The 18,310-nt window shown below is 39.1% G+C and overlaps 2 protein-coding genes across 18 annotated transcripts; one reads left to right on the top strand and one right to left on the bottom strand.

Moving 5' to 3' along the window:
- Positions 1-150: 150 nt before the first annotated feature.
- ddx3xa (DEAD-box helicase 3 X-linked a) lies at positions 151-13,131 on the bottom strand. Of its 16 annotated transcripts, XM_042763953.1 has the most exons (22): positions 12,763-13,131; positions 11,336-11,387; positions 11,100-11,147; positions 10,645-10,704; positions 10,174-10,266; positions 10,015-10,086; positions 9,222-9,305; positions 8,457-8,633; positions 8,234-8,369; positions 7,414-7,527; positions 7,212-7,311; positions 6,969-7,104; positions 6,244-6,341; positions 6,040-6,141; positions 5,789-5,949; positions 5,545-5,689; positions 5,274-5,418; positions 3,634-3,815; positions 3,438-3,555; positions 3,205-3,358; positions 2,999-3,123; positions 151-2,829 (listed from the first exon to the last, which is right to left on the bottom strand). In XM_042763953.1, the coding sequence occupies exons 1-22, from the start codon at positions 12,805-12,807 to the stop codon at positions 2,738-2,740; spliced, it is 2,439 nt and encodes an 812-aa protein (XP_042619887.1). In that variant the 5' UTR covers positions 12,808-13,131; the 3' UTR covers positions 151-2,737. The 16 variants fall into 16 exon arrangements, with proteins under 16 accessions (XP_042619887.1, XP_042619882.1, XP_042619883.1 ...); XM_042763948.1 differs by having other exon boundaries at positions 10,015-10,266; XM_042763949.1 differs by having other exon boundaries at positions 6,040-6,138; positions 10,015-10,266.
- Positions 13,132-16,313: 3,182 nt separating this feature from the next.
- On the top strand, positions 16,314-18,217 carry LOC122146145 (60S ribosomal protein L8). 2 transcript variants are annotated; one of them, XM_042763947.1, is made up of 6 exons: positions 16,314-16,335; positions 16,825-16,968; positions 17,056-17,197; positions 17,275-17,493; positions 17,803-17,918; positions 18,026-18,217. In XM_042763947.1, the coding sequence occupies exons 2-6, from the start codon at positions 16,831-16,833 to the stop codon at positions 18,182-18,184; spliced, it is 774 nt and encodes a 257-aa protein (XP_042619881.1). In that variant the 5' UTR covers positions 16,314-16,335; positions 16,825-16,830; the 3' UTR covers positions 18,185-18,217. The 2 variants fall into 2 exon arrangements, with proteins under 2 accessions (XP_042619881.1, XP_042619880.1); XM_042763946.1 differs by lacking the exon at positions 16,314-16,335 and adding an exon at positions 16,510-16,545.
- The last annotated feature ends 93 nt before the right edge of the window (positions 18,218-18,310 follow it).

Raw genomic sequence — 18,310 nt, 5'->3', positions numbered from 1 at the left:
ATGCTTCATTTAATAATTTGTGTAGTCACATTGTTTTATACAATGGCAGTTCATCAATATGTATATTTTTATATATATTTTCAGTCCGTCTAGATCCTAGACCGAATTTCTGCCACATGAAACGCTTAAGAAATCATGCTTGCTTGGAAGGAATTTGCATCAGAAACTTTTATTTTGGTAAAATCATACAATAAATGCACAGCTGAGTCATCTCATGCAGTGCAGAGCCTAGAAGCTACGACATAAAGCAAATACTAAATCTAAGGAGCTCTGGTGTGCTCTCAGGAAGCCAACTATTCTCCTATTTCCATCTGGATGAAGGACAGGGGATGTGATTTCAGTGTTTCCAATACACTTTAAGACTTATTGCTAGTGTGGATACTTGCAGCTTCTCCTGAGCGGACTAATACCAGAGTCGCTGTATATGTAAATACAATAGAGATCAACCACATGTTCAAGGTTGCCATGTGCCAGACATTGACAGAAACAAAACTTCAACAGAACAAATGCCAATCTGTAGGACAGAAAAAAAGCACACATTTGGAGAATCTGGACACTTTTTGCACTGATACTTATTTATTTTTTTACAGCTTTTTTTTTTTTTTTTTTTTTTTGAATCCAAACCTTGGCATGTTTGGTTTTTTTCCTCCCCCCGCCCGTTTCCAATTTTGAGAGCCAATTGGTAATTCCATAGCGACGTGTTGCCATTAGGCCTTTAACAGCTGTGGAAACTGACCAAGTCCATTACGTCTGAAACATTAAAAAGCTCACGCTACCCCGAAATACAGAAATTTTCCACGCATACAGGTGACATTCAACATTCAAGTGCCAGTGTTCACGTATTGTCTTTTGGTCAAGTTACTTGAAACTTTCAAAGAATCACTTTGAGGCTTATAAAAATAAATATTTCTCAAAAAATGCTTAATAAATTACACAAAACTAGCAGCAAAAGTAGAATCTAGAAATCTGTGTGCAAATAGCTAAATTCCCCACTGCTGATCGCCCTGGTCCCAAATAAATCCTGGAAAAATAGTGAGAACCCTTCCCCTTTTGTAAACAAGCTGCGTATCCTGACACAATATTTGGAAGCTTGAGGACATGCACTCAAGACACGTATATATATAAAACTCGAAATGTGCAATAAAAGAACTTTGTAAAACCTGATGGGCACAACGTACATGGGCCTAGACCTAACTAAAGTAGCACCATTCAACTTGAAGTTCTTAATACTGTCAGTGCATCTGCTTGAATTCATCATTAAAAAAAAACAAAAAAACAAAGAAAGTCAAGGCACACCTCACTTGAGAAGAAAATCTATTGCACTTGCGATAAATGCCTTATTTCTCCTCCACTCGAGCGCTTCTGTCCTTTTCAAGAAAAGAAGCAGTAAACTGGCTCCTTGGCCAGTGGTTTAGTTCACATCTAACCAGATGAATTTCAGGAGCTGACAGCATTGATATACCTGGTGTCCGGCCTCGCGCACAACCGCGGGACTCCATACACAAGCTAAAATGGTGGCCTGTCTAACTGCACTCGCGTCAGGCCCAACGCAAACAAACTCCCAGTTTGGATCCGCCAGTGCCTCAAAATGAACTCTCACGCTGTCTCTATGAAAAAGGGAGCCATGCCTGCTGCGCAGCTTGAAAAGAGAGGACGTTTGTATTAAAAGAAAGCCTGCAACAGTTCATTCGTCTTCTCTCCTTGACCAAAAAACAAAACACTAGCATGCGTATGTGACCAAAGCGGTCATGTAGCAAAGGCACGGCCGCTTTGGTTCTGTGGTCCGTTTGTAGCCATTTGAACTTCGCTTTCAGGATGGCAGGCATTTTTTGTTTTGCTGACATTTGTAAAGAAACATTTTATCAAAAAACCAATACCGATTTTTCAATAAAATCGCATCTGCTTCTCTAAAATGTTGTTTAGAGGAAGAAAAGTAGTAGTTAACAAAAAATGCTGCCCACTTCGAGTGGCTAGCATGTGGTTCTTACTAGCTGCCGTAACACTGTCAAGTCAATTAAAACAAATTGAGTAAGAAGTTCCAGCATTTTGAATTTTCAAACACTGAGTGTTTCCAATATTTCGTCATGAATATCACAACTGGAATGGCCTTTTCAAGACAACCATATCCCTAAAGAGGCGTCTCTGCAGGATAGAGTGAGCAAAACAAAAAGTCAGTCAGACCGATTTGTCCCTTGTGACACAGATGCTTCACAGAACGGTTCTAGCAAAGCGCCTGTGATGTGTTTTACTTTGTGGCTTGTATTGTTGGCTTCATGATATTGGTGATAATTTGAAGTTCAATTGGAACAGCGACTCACTGAGTCACATTATCCCAGTATTTGCCAAGGTTTGATTAAGTACAAGCTTTCAAATACCTTTACAGCAAAAAAAACAAAAACAAAAAAAAAACATTGCTCTTGGCCAAGTTCACTCAATGAAATTAACAAAACTAAATTCCTGTCTATATTCAAAAAGGCACAGTACATTCACATAGAAATGATCCTCTTTTTTTTTTTTTAAACAAAGAAAAAGTCAGAAATGAAGGTGCTGTAATAGATCAAATACACAAGTGGGCATCCTTGTTATTCTGCTCCGGTTTTGCCACAGATCAGCTCCCTTTAGAATGTGGGCAGAGAATCACAGCGTGTAATGTACCGAGTTCATAAAGCTACACAGGGGGTAGAGTCTGGCTATGATAACATGTGGTTTCCGTTCAGGTAGTTTGGCAAACGTACATTTAGTTGCCCCACCAGTCCACCTGGGCGTAGTTTCCTCCATAGTTTCCATAGTTACCCCCATAGCTGTCACCACCGAAACTCCCAAAGCCACCTAAAATGGACAATAAATTCAGGACTGCTTTCAACAATTTCCACTGACTTCTGATTGGTTATTGTTAGTTTATTCATCTAGGTTACATGTTAACATTTATACGTATACATGTATGCATACTCATACATCATATATAAAATCATAAGATGTGGTTTGAAGTGAAACTAACCCTTATTGCCTCCAAAACCTCTGCTCCCTCCATGGCCACCAGTGTTGCGAGCACCACGGTTGGCGAAAGCACTGCCGCCCCCAGCCATCTGGCGGTAATCCCTGGCCCCAAAGCCACCAGAGAACCTGCAGAAGAAGAGTAACATCATGAATCTGGAAAATACACAAACCCATTGGGAGATCTGAAGAGCTTGGATGCTTCCGTACCTCTTGGGGCGTCCACGGTTGGTGCTCTTATGCTGGTGCTCGTAGGCTAGGTTTTCAAGCCAGGAAGGCACTTCCTGTTTGGCCTCCACCAAGATGTCCAGCAGATCTTTTGTGATGTTGCTGTTCTTATCATTGTAGAAGGATGTGGCCAGACCTGAAGATAAATCAAGAATTCAAACAGATGTTCTGGCAAAAATGAGAAATTCAAGATATGAAACGATAGCAAAACTCACCAAGATTTCCCACACGGCCTGTACGACCGATGCGGTGGACGTACTCCTCAATGTCACTAGGCAAGTCAAAATTGATCACGTGTTTCACGTTGGAGATGTCAAGGCCACGTGCAGCCACCTATCAAGACAAAAACAACCAGTTAAGCAATCTTGAGGAAAACCACAGGCTTCCAGTGCACGCTCAGACTCTACTCACAGCAGTGGCAACCATGATAGGGCAGCGCCCAGAACGAAACTGGTGGAGTGCTTCCTCACGATCACGCTGAGAGCGGTCGCCATGGATACTGGTGCAGGCATAGCCCTCACGATAGAGGAAGTCCTCAAGAGCATCAGCACCCTTCTTAGTCTCCACAAACACCAGTGTGAGAGAATCCTTGCCTACAAAGGCAAATGGTAAGTCGCTCTGGATAAAAACATCTTGCAAATGCAGAAATACTTTTGTGATTTTGTAAGCTTAATTATCTGCACTGAATGCAATATTAGCCACAGCTTGCTTCTTTACTGTAGTCAGGTTTTGGCATGATGTCCATTAACACACAAGGATGAAACTGTAGAGCGCACTGCCATTAAAATGTCCCACTACGTGACTTCATTCCCTCCCTTTAAGCTATTTAACAGCAGCCTTCTGCTACAGTCTTAGCTTAGATCATGTTGGCATGGTAGCACTGACCATTGAGACTTATCTAAAAGCACGGGCGTCTCAGTTGCTATGGATATACGTCTCCAAGAAGCCAGTAACCGTTTCTACATGTTTACTATCCTAACAGCAATACCCAAAGAACACACTACATCTCTTTAGTATCACATTTAAAAATAACTTTAAAAACACTCAGATTTAAAGGGCTCATATGATGCTTCTAAAAAGAACATTATTTTGTGTATTTGGTGTAAAGAAATGTGTTTATGCAGTTTAAGGTTAAAAAAAAAAAAAAACACATTTTCCACATACTGTACATTATTGTTTCTCCTCTATGCCCCGCCTTCTGAAATGCGTCGATTTTCACAAGGCTCATCGCTCTGAAAAGCAAGGTGTGCTGTGATTGGCCAGCTATCCAGTGCATTGTGATTGGCCGAATACCACAAGCGTGTGACGGAAATGTTACACTTCTTAACATATTGTGATGCCCTGTCCGGCCGAAGCTATGAGACAAAAACATAAAATCCATTATAAACATGATATAAACATGATCACGGATCAGCTCCAGGCATGATGAAGCAGATATCGTCCTCTTTTGGAAGGCCAAACAAAGTAGTTTCGTTTTCACAGTGAAACACACAGCGTCTATACGACATGGTGGCGGTGGCAACAACAATACTACAACGAGAATAAAAGGTATGCCTTCTTTCTTTGCGTGAACATCTGAGCGGCATTAAGCAAATCAGCCCACATAGTGACGTAGAGATGTGGGGGCATGTTAGAACGAGCCGTTTCAGGGGGGCATGAATGAGTCTCAACTTTTATAAAGAATAATTTTTGGATTTGAGACTTTAGTCTTTGCAACTTTACAGATCTTCTTTATTCACCAAGAGCTTGTAACACTCCAAAGAGAAAGGAAAATTTGAAAATCGCATCATATGACCCCTTTAAGATGTTTTTATTAAAGTATTTTTATTTATATTTGTAAATAAAATGAGTTATTCAAAAATAAATGGTAATAATTCGGCATCTTCTGACTCTTCCCATAGCACTACTTGCAGAACTATTTTTAAAAACTAGTGCTATAACAATAAAATCTATACACCCACATATACCATCACACGGAACTTGACCAAGTAAAACAAGCCATCGAGGATCCCATGACATTGAGAAACAGTAGACGAGGAAAGACATTTTACCTGTTGCATTGAGCAGGTCAAGGAGGAAGGAGCGCTTGTCATTCTCTTCCACCCAGACCACCTTCTGAGTGATGTTCTCTGAGGTGGAGCCCACTCGGCCCACAGCAAGGAAGATATACTCCTCCAGAAAGTCACGGGCCAGAATTTAAAAAAAAACAAAACAAAAAAAAAAAAAAAAATTTCTTATGAAATTAAAGAGTTCCTTATTAAAATCAAAACTTTCATTTAAAGTCCAAAATGAGACTCACTGGTAAGCCTCATATACGCTTACCTGGATCTCTTTTGGGAAGGTGGCGCTGAACATCATGGTCTGGCGAGCACCTTTTGGAGGCATGGTGTCCTGTTCCACGATACGTCTGATCTGGGGTTCAAAACCCATATCGAGCATTCTGTCAGCCTCATCCAACACCAGGTATCTATAAAGAAGTTATAAAGTCATTTTTCTGAACCAAGATGTATTTGAGGTCAAAGAAAACTTAATCATTCTAGCTTAGAATCATACTAGCTTCACTTACTTGCAGTAGTCTAGGCCAATCTTGCCCCGCTCCATCATGTCTACCAGACGCCCTGGTGTGGCCACTAGCAGGTGACAGCCTCTTTCCAAATCACGGATCTGCTGGCCTATATCTGCACCTCCATACACCACACACGGGCGCACTCTGGAGCGGTAAGAGAACTGCAGAAGATGGCAACAAAATTAGTTAAGATGAGATTTAAATTGGACCAACTTTTGCTAACCTGTAACTGGTTTACCAGAAAGATATACCTTTCTGGCCTCGTCATAAATCTGAAGAGCAAGTTCTCTGGTTGGAGCCAGTACCAGAGAGATGGGAAACTGCTTACGACGGACGTACTTCCCATTCTCCTGTGAGAAAGACCAAAACAAAATATTTTCATGACAGAAGCAGAAATGCTTTCCCTCATAAGACTCTTTGCCCAGCTTTAGGCCAGTAAAGAGATGTATAGTAACCTGGGTGCTGGCTTTGGTGGCCTGCAGTGCCTCTCCAGGTCCATCAGTGTAGATCTGACTGAGCACAGGAAGTAAGAAGGCTGCAGTTTTCCCCGAACCTGAGAGAAAGGGGCATACACACATGATGAAGTACATTCTCAAATTACTCTCCACTGCTCATCCACATGGGACAGCCAAAGCCAGCTTGCACATTAAACCTGTTCAACATTGCGGTTTATTCTGGAAGATAGGAAGTGGTCATCTAACTCACATGTAAAGGGGACACAATCCTAGATAGAAAATGTTCTAAGGTAAAGGTTCTAGAAAATATGCTGACAGATGTGAGTGATTCAAATCAAAGCAATACAAATGTCTACAGAAAACATCAGTTTATCATTCTTACTATTTAAGAATGATACAATTTATTACATTTATTTTCCTAATAAAGTCACTGTAGAGTAACGCCTTGAAAAACATTAATTCAATTATTCAAATGGCATGAACATGGGCTCACACAATTACTCATTTTATGAAGTCAACCAAAAAAAAAAAAAAAAAAAAAAAAAAGCATTCACTTAATCAGCGGGTCGATGTTTATGTAAATGACCCACAACACAACGCATCATCAGTGGTCTTTGCAGTTTCAGGTAAGTCCAGCTAAAACTACTGACACTGTCAAAAAAAATAAGTAACAAGTAGTATCCTACTTTCAACTGGGATGCAATTTTAAATAATTTTTCTCCCACCTGTTTGAGCACAGGCCATCAGATCCCTCTTTGCCTTGATGATGGGGATCGCATACTTTTGAACAGGAGTAGGCCGCGTGTAGCGGCTCAAGGTAATGTTGCCCATAATGATCTCGCCCATGTCCACATCATGGAACTGAAAAAAAAAACAAATAGAAAACATCATCCACCTGCTGTAGCAGCCCTCCACTTTATTTGTTTTGGCACTTGATTCAAGAAAGCACTATGATTATTAGGGCTTACACTGTCAATATGCCCAGGACTGTTTGTTCCAGTGGCCTCCACAGGAATGTCATCATACTTCTCAAAGTTAATCCCAGTGTTGCTCGCAGAGAACAGCTCCCTGTCGTTTGGGGGGGGCAGAGGAGAGACAATATCTTAAATCACAGAGACAGATGGACTCAGGAGACAGGACACACGGTGCGATAAGCAGTGGGCCACTTACTGTTCCAGACGCTCGTTGGAGGGCAGTGGCTTTGACCAGTCCTCTTCATCTCTGGATTCTTCAACCCAACGACTGTTCCCTCCTGTTCCTCCTCCAAAGCCTCCACGTTCATACCTAATAGGAAACACTTTTTTTATAAAAACATTGTAGCACAACACCATGAACACCCAATTTTTACATGATCTATTACTTCTGAGCACACTGCATTGACAGGCTTAGTTAATCACCTTATTGTTTAGAAAAGTAATAGGTATTTTATAGTAATGGATATCACCTCAACAAACCACACAATTTGAGGCATCATTTACATTCATAAAATGTGTGGCAATTTATGCAACAAAACACAGGGGTAGCAGATAAAACCGACACAACATACCAGCAGAACTTTTGTCAACCAGTAGAGGAATTTGGATGATTACCAATATCTTGGTTACGCTCATGTGACACTGCAATGCCATGCCATGAAAAAGTTTATCATTTGCATCAATTTTTAAGCAATTTCAAGTGATTTAAAGCACTTTGTCCACAGTGTCAAAAGAAAGTTTGCAATTGCATGCTAAGTAGATGGTTTCTGTGCACATAAAACTGCCGGTCACACACACCATCAGAGCACAAACGTGTCAAAATGCCCATCTTAACGTGTAGCCTCAAACACAGTCCTTTATGTCTTAAGTGAACGTAAACAGTTGGGAGGTTGAGAACTTTTTACTTACAATACATAGGCTAGTATTAGATTTTGCTGTATTATTACAACAAGTGTTGAGAATTGGTGAAATTTCAATGGTATCTAAAACAACTTTGTTACTGCACTCTTCCTCACCTTCCTCTTGAGCCAGCTCCTCTATCATTGAAGAACGCAGACTTCCCTCTGTCAGTACGCCCACCAAAGCTAGTGTAGGCATCTCTGTTCATCACAGAGTTCCAGCCTCCATCTTTGTTCTCATAACTGACATAACCTGCAATTTCATTATGTCAGAGGATTAAAACTGGTACATCTTGCAAAACAATCACTCTATCATTTTAAAACTCTGTAAAACTCTCACCTGCATTATGCATTGGCTGGTTGAAGGGACCACCATTCCTGTTTCCACGAAAGCCACCACGTCCACCTCTGTCATTACGAGGAGGTCCACGGCCAAAGTTTGCAGTCCCATTCACATGACCATCATGGTACCCATTGACAAAACCATTGCTACGACCGCCGTCCCATCCTGGAGAATCTTTCAAAAAGGGACAGACAGGTAGAGAATGTAAGGATATTGAGGGAATGGCTCTAATTTATAACTTAGCTCAAAGCCAAGACTGGTATCAGTGATGGTTGAGTGAGCGGCAGATGTGAAAAAGCCAGTAAGCAATTTGCTCCTTCTGCAACAAACAGAACAATTCAAGTAAGTTGAATGAACCAGACAAACAGGTTCATGGCACTGCTTAAAAAAAAACAACAACAAAAAAAACAACAGCTGATCAGGCGCACAGAAAGAACAATGGGGATTCTTTGGGCAAAACTGGCACTCCTAGTGCTTACAAAACCATATGAAACAAAAACAACCTGTTCGGTCATCCCAGTGACTCGCCCAACTATTCCTTTCTGAGAAAAATCCAGTTTAAGGAACAAAAAGCACACACACTCCAAAAATGATAGAGCAATGTACTTTAACAAATGAGGTTGTGATCACACACAAAAAAGAAAAATCTTACAAGCACTGGAGCCTATACAGATGAATCACCACATAAATGGGTGATCATTTTCTGTCCGAAAACCGCCAAAAGCAGGCCAAGCCATGCCACGGTCTGATGCTCAAATTTACCACAGCGATCAGCCCAGCTGATAACACTGGCTACATCCTCGCTTCCGTCGGTGGCTACGCTGCTGTCAGTACGCGCAGGAGAGGCTGCAAGTGACACACACACAGAGAAATTAGCCAGGACTGCGCTCATGCATATGCATACCCACGCTTCATTACTCCAGCATACAGAAACAGGCCAAAAACACAAACAACTTGCATATCTAACTTCCTCATATCTGATGTGGTTAAGCCACACAACCAAACATTAGCTTTTCAAACTTAATTGAAAAGAGCACAATCACTGCTGACCTACTTGCTAATCAGAAAGCCAAGACATACTGTCAAAAAATAATGAAGAATCATCAAAAATACTATTTGTGGCAGGCAGTAAATGCAAAAGTCAAAGTAAACAGCAAACAATCACTTAAGTGAAATAAATATTCGCCTACGTAGTCTTACAACAAACGTGAACTTGAAGAAAAAAAAAGCATCAGCGTTGATCACAGTGTCTCTTGGCAAGTATGAAACCAAACAATTGACGTGGCAGCAGTAAAACGTTAAAGCTCAGATCAGTCGATCTTGGGCTAATTGGAGTGAACAAATTATGTTGTGGTGTAGTTAGAGATGTTAACGTGTATCACTTAGTATTTAAAAAGAACACCGACACGATTAAGCATGCTATTGACATGTAGCATTAGAACATGTCAGGAACAATGTCCACAAACTTCAGGGTCTAGTTAAAATGCAGTGATGTCACAGAGGGCAGACAGGAGAACAGAGGGATGATGCAGAAATCACATGCATGAAGATATACCACATCGGTCTGGCCAGCCACTAGTGTAGGTGTGATAAAACGAGAGCTCCTGGGATGGATACCTCTGGGAACCTAAGCAGAGGCACAGGGCACTTAAAAGCAACCATTCCTTCACAACGGAGGAGTGTAAGAGCAAATCAGGACGTTTTGAATAGTTACCGGTCCTAAAGTCATTCCATCCAGTTGGATAGTTATGCCTGTGTCTTTGGTTTCCCTCAGGGTGCCAACTCTGAGGATACTGTTTGGGAGAAATTGATGGACAGTTTCATAATGTCAGAAGACAGCAAAATACTTAAAAGTATTCAAAGGAGTGTGTGTGCACACGCTATTGCTTACAAGCTTCTTTCCCATTTGTTCACATTTAGAGAGTCAATTAGAAAAGAGAAGAAAGGAGAGGAATGCAAGCAACCGCAGCTGCCGGGTAATCACAGGGAGCAGTCGGACAAAGCCAATAAAGCATTGTGGCCTCAGAAATGGCTCCTTCAGTTTCATAAAGTGTGAGGTTCACTCAACACTCTGAGAACTGACTTTAAACGTCTGGCCCCAAAGTACTGGCTCTGAAGGCATGGAATTAAATTTTCATGCATCTTGGAAGCAAAGCACCTTCAGAAGAACCTGACCAAGACTTACAGCTCTGAACTGGTGCCACTGAATAACCGCTCTGTCTACCAGAGGAATAAGCATTTCCTGCTGTGAAAAAACATGAAGTCAAAGTGCAGAAAAAACTCAACAGATGATCATAAAGCATTGATTTTAAGATGGATCTATAGGTCATTCTTAAGTGATGAAATGGAGTGGCTCACATCAATAAAAATGGGAAATTATTTACTGAAATAAAAAAATTATATATTTTTTTTTGAATAGTCGCAATAGTCCAGGTTTTTTAACAAAAAGCCCTGAAACAGTGAAATGTTTGTCTGTCAAGTATTTTCACATGACAGTTATTTTGAATTGTACACATCCAAGAAAATCTCTAAAGATTTACAGTAACTCAAAAGGCCAAAACTCATAATGCAAATTGTAAATATTTGCCGAATTTGCATGCATCTGACCTACCGTTTGAAAAGTAAACCAGCATAACATACCATTTTTTGATGCGTCTTTGTTTCTCAAGTGAGGAGGAATGTAACGCCCTGAAAGAAAATAAACAATCTTTTTTTTTTTATTAACTTGCATTTAAAATGTGCACTTTCAAATTCAAAAATACTACAAAATAAATAAAACTGGGCAAATACAAAACAAAACTATGAGACGGTTGTTCATGCTGTTCAGGCATTCAATCTGAATGTGGTAAAAGCTCTAAATGAGGTAAATCACTTACGACCAGAGCCAGCACCCTGTCCATCAGCGGAGTTCAAGTCTAAAACAGCAAGCTGAAAGACAGAACGAGCAAAGTGGGTTCATGCCACACTGTGAACAGAAAACAATACTGAGAAAGTTTATTCTATGAAGATCTGAGAAAGAGGTTTAAAATTGTCTAAATTAAACAACTTAGAGCGGCATTACAGTATAAAAAGAAAATTATTATTATTATTTTTATTTTTATATTTAAAATTATAAGGTTATTCCAAATCTGTATGACTTTTTCTTCAATGACGTGCAAAAGGAATCGTTTAGCCTCAATCACCTTCAACATTTAGCATCTTATTTTTCCATGCAAGGAAAGTAAAATATCCGCCTAAGAGATTTTGTGTTCTATTGAAGAAAGTCGAACAGGTTTAAAACAACACACGATTGCGTAAATGACAGTTGAGTCCACTGACAAATCTTTAAAAAAAATTCTAAGCTTCATATGTACTAAATTTGTTAATTAAAAGGTTTAAACTCTGTCACGATCATCATCTTGCAGAGGGCTGAAGTATAATTAAACCGTTCTGGTCACGTGACTGTTTACATCAGCGATGTAAAAAAATGTCACATGAAATTAAGAAAGTCTGTGCGGTCATTTATACTTGACAACTGTATAAAATACATCAACTCTTTAGAACCTTTAAACTAACATTTGGTCACAAATGTAGCCGCTGGCATTAAACTGGCTAATCAAATTTCAACAGCGCCTGCCACAAATGTTTGGCAAGCCTTCATGGCCCGATTCAAGCCTAAAGCCTATGATCGCTGTACCAAGAGACACTTCGACATGTAGTGAATCGACTAAAAACTGCTTAATAAATAAAACAAATATAAACCATCATCAGTCTGCTACATGTACAAATGATTCAACCGTATCCGATTTAAAGGTTGCACTGTACAACAGGCCGCAGACTCAAATGTCCGACAGATTTCGACGTCATGCGACTTTATACTGTATTTCTAACAAGACGAAATATTTTTAAGCTTTTACATAACTGATATGAACTATATTTACCTTTGAGATGACGGAAAAAGTTCATTGCTGATGTTGATTCTGGTAAGCCCGCTGCGAAATGCGGAAAATACACTACAGCGGTATAAAGGGAAAGGCGTCGGCTATGTATCAAACAACACTTTTAACACTAAACGTGGACATGAGAAAATGACTGACTGTACGTCTCCTGAATATTATATCTTCAGTGAAAAGAAAGATTATAACACGAGGAACTGCGGCTGTGTTTCAATACCTAATGAGGTGCCTTCCTTGACAGCATTTTCGGGTCAGCGCAACGCTAGGAATGCTGTCTACAAAGGCAGCTCACTAGGTTTTAGAACATAGCCTGCGTGTTAAAGCCAACTGTTCAGAGCGATTATTTTAAACGCATATTCAGTGCCTACCTGCTGATCTAGACCGTGTGAACCGTCGACGACCACATGACTCATAACTAAAGAGAATAAGGGAGGATTACTCCTTTATTTCTGAGAAGCTGTTTCTTTGTTGTCTGAAGGATTTCGGCCAAGTCTCCTTTTATAACGACGTCACTTGCTCTTTTTGTAGTCCTGTCCTTCTTCAAGGGTTTTTTGTGCCAAGACCACCGTAAGGAAAAAAACAAGTAAACGTTTAAGTGTCAATTATCCTGCCTCGGGCCTTATACTGGCAAAAAATGTTCTAAATTTGATGTTTCTTTCACGATGTCTCTGTATTCTGGCCGCTGTGCTGACAGTAGCCCAGTGTGCTGTGGTTGTTGGCTCCAGGCTAAATGCCATTGGATCAGCAAACGGAGGAAAGACGTCACGTCGACCGAAATATCGCGAGATGTAGCCGGCACTTTAGTGTCAAAAATACGTTTTGTTTTGTTTTGTTGTTGTTGTTGTTGTTTTTTTATTATTATTATTATTAAATAAACATTCTAAAGCTACTCAAATTTATGTAGCTGCCATAATATTATATATTATATATATAATTATATTATTATGATATAATATTACTTTTTTATCCTAGTATTTTTTTATATGTTTATGTTCATTTTATGTTTTGTTGCTGTTGTTATTGTTTTACATGCCTTAAACTGTACCATATTGCCTTATATTTGCCTAGTAGTTTTGTTGCCTTGTACTGGTATGTGATAGAACTATTTAATATATATATATATATATATATATATATATATATATATATATATATATATATATATATATATATATATATATATATATATATATATATATTATTATTATTATTATTAGTAAAAAATAATAAAAGTCTGAGCTTTGTTAATCTTCCACTTTGTTTTTATACAGTCCATGCTTTGTACACTTTGTTCTGAAGAATAAATAAATCCTTTATGGACGTTCCTTCTACTCCTGGCTGACACTTTCATGTACCAGATGATTTTTGTTAACTTATATTAAATGTTATTAACATTTGTTTATCGGTAATTTCTGATACTTTTCAAATGCATATGGATCAATGTAGATTTAATTCGGGAACAGGTCATTTTCAAGTTATGTAAAATGATAGAGATACTTTTTTATGATGAAATTATTATGCATTAATTTCTGCTACATTTCAAATGGATTCTGTATATCGATCAAGGTAAATATCATTTGCAAACACACTGAACAGGTTTTCAATGATTTTTTTTTTTTTTTTTCAAATTATGTAAAATGTGTAGAACACTATCTGTGTGTATTTAGGATTAATAAAACGCTATAAAATTAATTAAGGTAAGTGACTAAAATTTCTACCACAAAATACCATGAACCACGGTGTTAAATTAAAGATGCGATGAAAATGGCACTGATTGAAAGGATTCTGTGACTGTTGCACATTCGCCGTTGAAAATTGTTAGTGGACAAATTCAAAAGGGTCTGGCTGCAGACTTGCACTTGCACTCTCAGACTTGCACTCTCAGACTTGCATTCTCAGACTTGCACTCTCAGACACTTGCACTTCCGGTAGTACTTGGCAGTCTTTATTTTATATTTGTTCTATTTATTTATTATTTTTTGTTTGAATCTTTCAACATTTTACAACAGCAGCCAGGTGTTGAAGACAAGAAAAAATAAACTAAATTACGAAGTCACTTGCAATCGCCAAAGCTACCTGCGAACGTCACTTGCAATCAACAGAAATCGTGCATGTTGCCAATGGAGACAAGACGCTGTGGTGATTTTCTCGATTAAAACTAATTTTAGGACAGGGGTCCTGCAAGAAAAAAAAACAAGACCCGCAAACCGCGGCCACAAAAACAGCAGAATATGAATGCAATGCGCAATTCTCATTACGCGTTTTCCTCCCGTAGAAAACATAAACACTTAATATGGCTTAATGTAATTAAGATGCTATTCAAATATCAAAATCAATATAGTTTATTAATATAATGAATAATGTATAAAACATGGCAAAACATGCGCAAAACATGGCATAATGTGGCATAATAATAGACTATTAGTTAATAGACGATTGCAAGTGACGTCGCAGGTAGCTGAGAGTGCAAGTGACGATTGCAAGTGACTTCGTAATTTTGTTTCTTTTTTCTTGACTTCACCACCTAGCTACTGTTGTAAAAATGAGAGAGATTCAAACAAAAAGTAATCAATAAATAGAACAGAGTAAACAGGAGTTCAGGGATGGACCTACCACTTATTTCTTTTGGAGTAAACAGGAGTTCAGGGATGGACCCACCACCCATACCCTTCTCGACAAATTAAACAAACCTGTGAAAGTGTGAGAGCCTTCTATAAGATTAAAGACTGCATATGTTTAATAAAACAGAAAATAACAGGAAAAAAGTCTGCAGCCAGACCCTTCTCGACAAATTAAACAAACCAGTGAAAGTGTGAGAGCCTTCTATAAGATTAAAGACTGCATTTAATAAAACAGAAAATAACAGTAAAAAAACAATTTTATCCATTTTGTCGATTCTGCTTCCTAATGGTTTCTTTTTATTCTACCTTAAAATGCTACTATATAAAACACATGATTGTTATTATTATAACTAGGAAACGTACATCACGAAAACGGTAATACTATACTAAATAACATATCGGGAGAGACAGGGCGCATCCCTTTGATACCAGTGTAAGATAAAACACTCGTTGCTTTAAGGCGAGACACTGCAGGTGAATAGGGTAAAAACAAACAAAAAAAAAAACTAATAGTTATCACCTTACTTACCAAGCTGATTGATTACATTGATAATTGCAAACATTTTTTTTTTTTTTGTATTACAAGTTTTCTAAAATGTTATGTTTAAATATGTAAATGAGGCATTATTTAATGAAATATGCATTAATTTGCATAAATTTCTAGTACAAAAATCTGAACACTGGATGAAGTCAGTTTCAATTCTTGTTTCTTTTTTGACATATTAGAGTCAAATGTTTTTACAGAGGGAATTCTGGGTATCTCTTTTTGTCACTCCATAATTCAGAAAATACTTTGAACAGCTAGAAAACAATATATTTTCACAATTTGGGGGGGAATAAAACGTTGTATGTAATCAAGAAAATTATATATGAACAAATCCCTCTGTAAAAACCTTCAGAATATAGACAGGAATAAATATGTAAAGTTTTGTGCGTGTAAGTGCCACTGAAGTGGAGATTTATGGCTCAGTGTTGGAGAAAAAACTCATTTTGAGAAAACGGCCTTGTAATTGAAATCTATTGACACAAATAAATAAAGTGCTATAAAAGAAACACTTAACAGTGTCTTTATAATGTTTTCTTTCCATAAGTCTGAAAAAACACTTTATGAAAAGCCCAAAATCTAAAAATTGACAAGTGTATGAAAAAACTGTTTTTGCCTGCAGTGTCTTTCAAACGGTTCCCAGGTCAGCCTCTAGGGGGCGCACCGCTGACTGAACACACATCCGGGTACCTGAGCCCCCTCTTCCCCCGCCCATTTCTCCGGAAGAAAATCCTCATCGCTCCCTTTTACTTCCTCTTTCCGTCAACGGCGTTTAGGTATGAGAAACAATCTTCAGTCTCTCTGCTCAATCTGATTACAATCACCGCTTAAATAAACCATCCACGTACACTACAAGCCGTATAATGTTAGCATGTCACTTAAGGGCACATCTGTACACTTTCGGGTCTCTCGGTGTTGAAACTGAATGTGATATTTGTGATTGAAGCGATGATGTGTCCGTGGTCATGTTGTGGCCTAGAGCGCCGGTGAGACTAAAGACAGCGTAGTTTGTTTATTTCAATTAAACGACCTTAATAAATTATAAGCCAACGCATTATTATGCATTGGTTTTAATTGTGCGTCTCGTTAGTGTGGGATACTGTTAACTACTGGCTATTCATGATGTTACGCAGACTGACTGATGAATGAATGCACTTTCATCCTAACCCTTTCTTTTAAATGTAAATGGGGACCATATGAGATGTAATGCAGAACGAAATAACGAATATATGTAAATATCTGTACACTTGTAATTGTTTCCACAGGCCACAATGGGACGTGTGATCAGGGGACAGAGAAAAGGTGCGGGCTCCGTCTTCAAAGCCCATGTGAAGCACAGAAAAGGTGCTGCTAAACTCCGTCATATTGACTTTGCTGAACGCCATGGCTACATCAAGGGGATTGTGAAGGTAAAGTTGTGGACTAAATGGCATCTTGGAAAGGTCAGTTGTCATCTAAAGTGGGAAATTACAAAAAAACCCTGCTTTTTGCTCTAGGACATCATTCATGACCCTGGCCGTGGAGCACCCTTGGCTAAGGTGATGTTCCGTGACCCATACCGCTTCAAGAAGAGGACAGAACTGTTCATCGCAGCTGAAGGCATCCACACTGGCCAGTTCATCTACTGTGGCAAGAAAGGTAATGCATTTCAAGTTGAAAATTGTTCAAAGAAACATTATGTGCACATGCTGATCAAAGTGATTGGACTGTTATAGCTCAGCTGAACATTGGCAATGTGCTCCCCGTTGGCACCATGCCTGAGGGTACCATTGTCTGCTGTCTGGAGGAGAAGCCCGGAGATAGAGGCAAACTCGCTCGTGCATCTGGAAACTACGCCACAGTCATCTCCCATAACCCCGAGACCAAGAAATCCAGAGTCAAGCTTCCATCTGGATCCAAAAAGGTCATCTCTTCTGCAAACAGAGCTGTCGTTGGTAAGCAGACATGGTTTTAGTTGATATTAAGAAGTTTTGGTCAATAACCTGTTGTGTTGGTTATAAATTAGACTTCAGAGTGTATCATTTGAATGTGTTTTTTATCACAGGGTTTGTAACTTGAGCTAATAATCTCAAAAATGTTAATTTTTTTTAAATGATGAAAAAATATGTACTTTAAATCGAAGAGGCTTGACTGACAAAGTTTGGGAGCCTGTGCTATAGCAAATGCTTAAGGGGTAATTGTGTATTCAAGTTTGAATTTCCAAGTCTTTAATGTAAACTGAAGTCTGTTGTCTCTTATTGAAGGTGTTGTTGCTGGTGGTGGTCGTATTGACAAACCCATCCTGAAGGCAGGACGTGCGTACCACAAGTACAAGGCCAAGAGGAACTGCTGGCCTCGTGTCCGTGGTGTGGCTATGAACGTAAGCAAACGTCACTTTTATTTCTTTGTGATTACAGGTTATTTCAGATTCTGAATAGTTGCCTAAATGCTGGTTTTAAATCTGACCTGTGCTGTTTGCTTCTCCAGCCTGTTGAGCATCCCTTCGGTGGTGGTAACCATCAGCATATTGGCAAGCCCTCAACAATCAGGAGGGACGCGCCCGCTGGACGCAAGGTTGGTCTCATTGCTGCCCGTCGTACTGGCAGACTGCGTGGAACAAAGACCGTCCAGGACAAGGAAAACTAATGTACATCTTGATAATAAAATCATCCAAACAAAGTCATTTGCTTCTTGACGTCTTTGTCCGTTATTACGGTTTCTATACGAACACTGTCCAACATCACAAGCAAAAAAAAAAAAAAAAGCAATGGC

This window comes from Cyprinus carpio, chromosome A9 (genome assembly GCF_018340385.1).
Source record: "Cyprinus carpio isolate SPL01 chromosome A9, ASM1834038v1, whole genome shotgun sequence".
Lineage (NCBI taxonomy): Eukaryota > Metazoa > Chordata > Actinopteri > Cypriniformes > Cyprinidae > Cyprinus > Cyprinus carpio.
The sequence above is the reverse complement of the archived record's forward strand: the minus strand, read 5'-3'. Positions and strand labels throughout refer to the sequence as shown.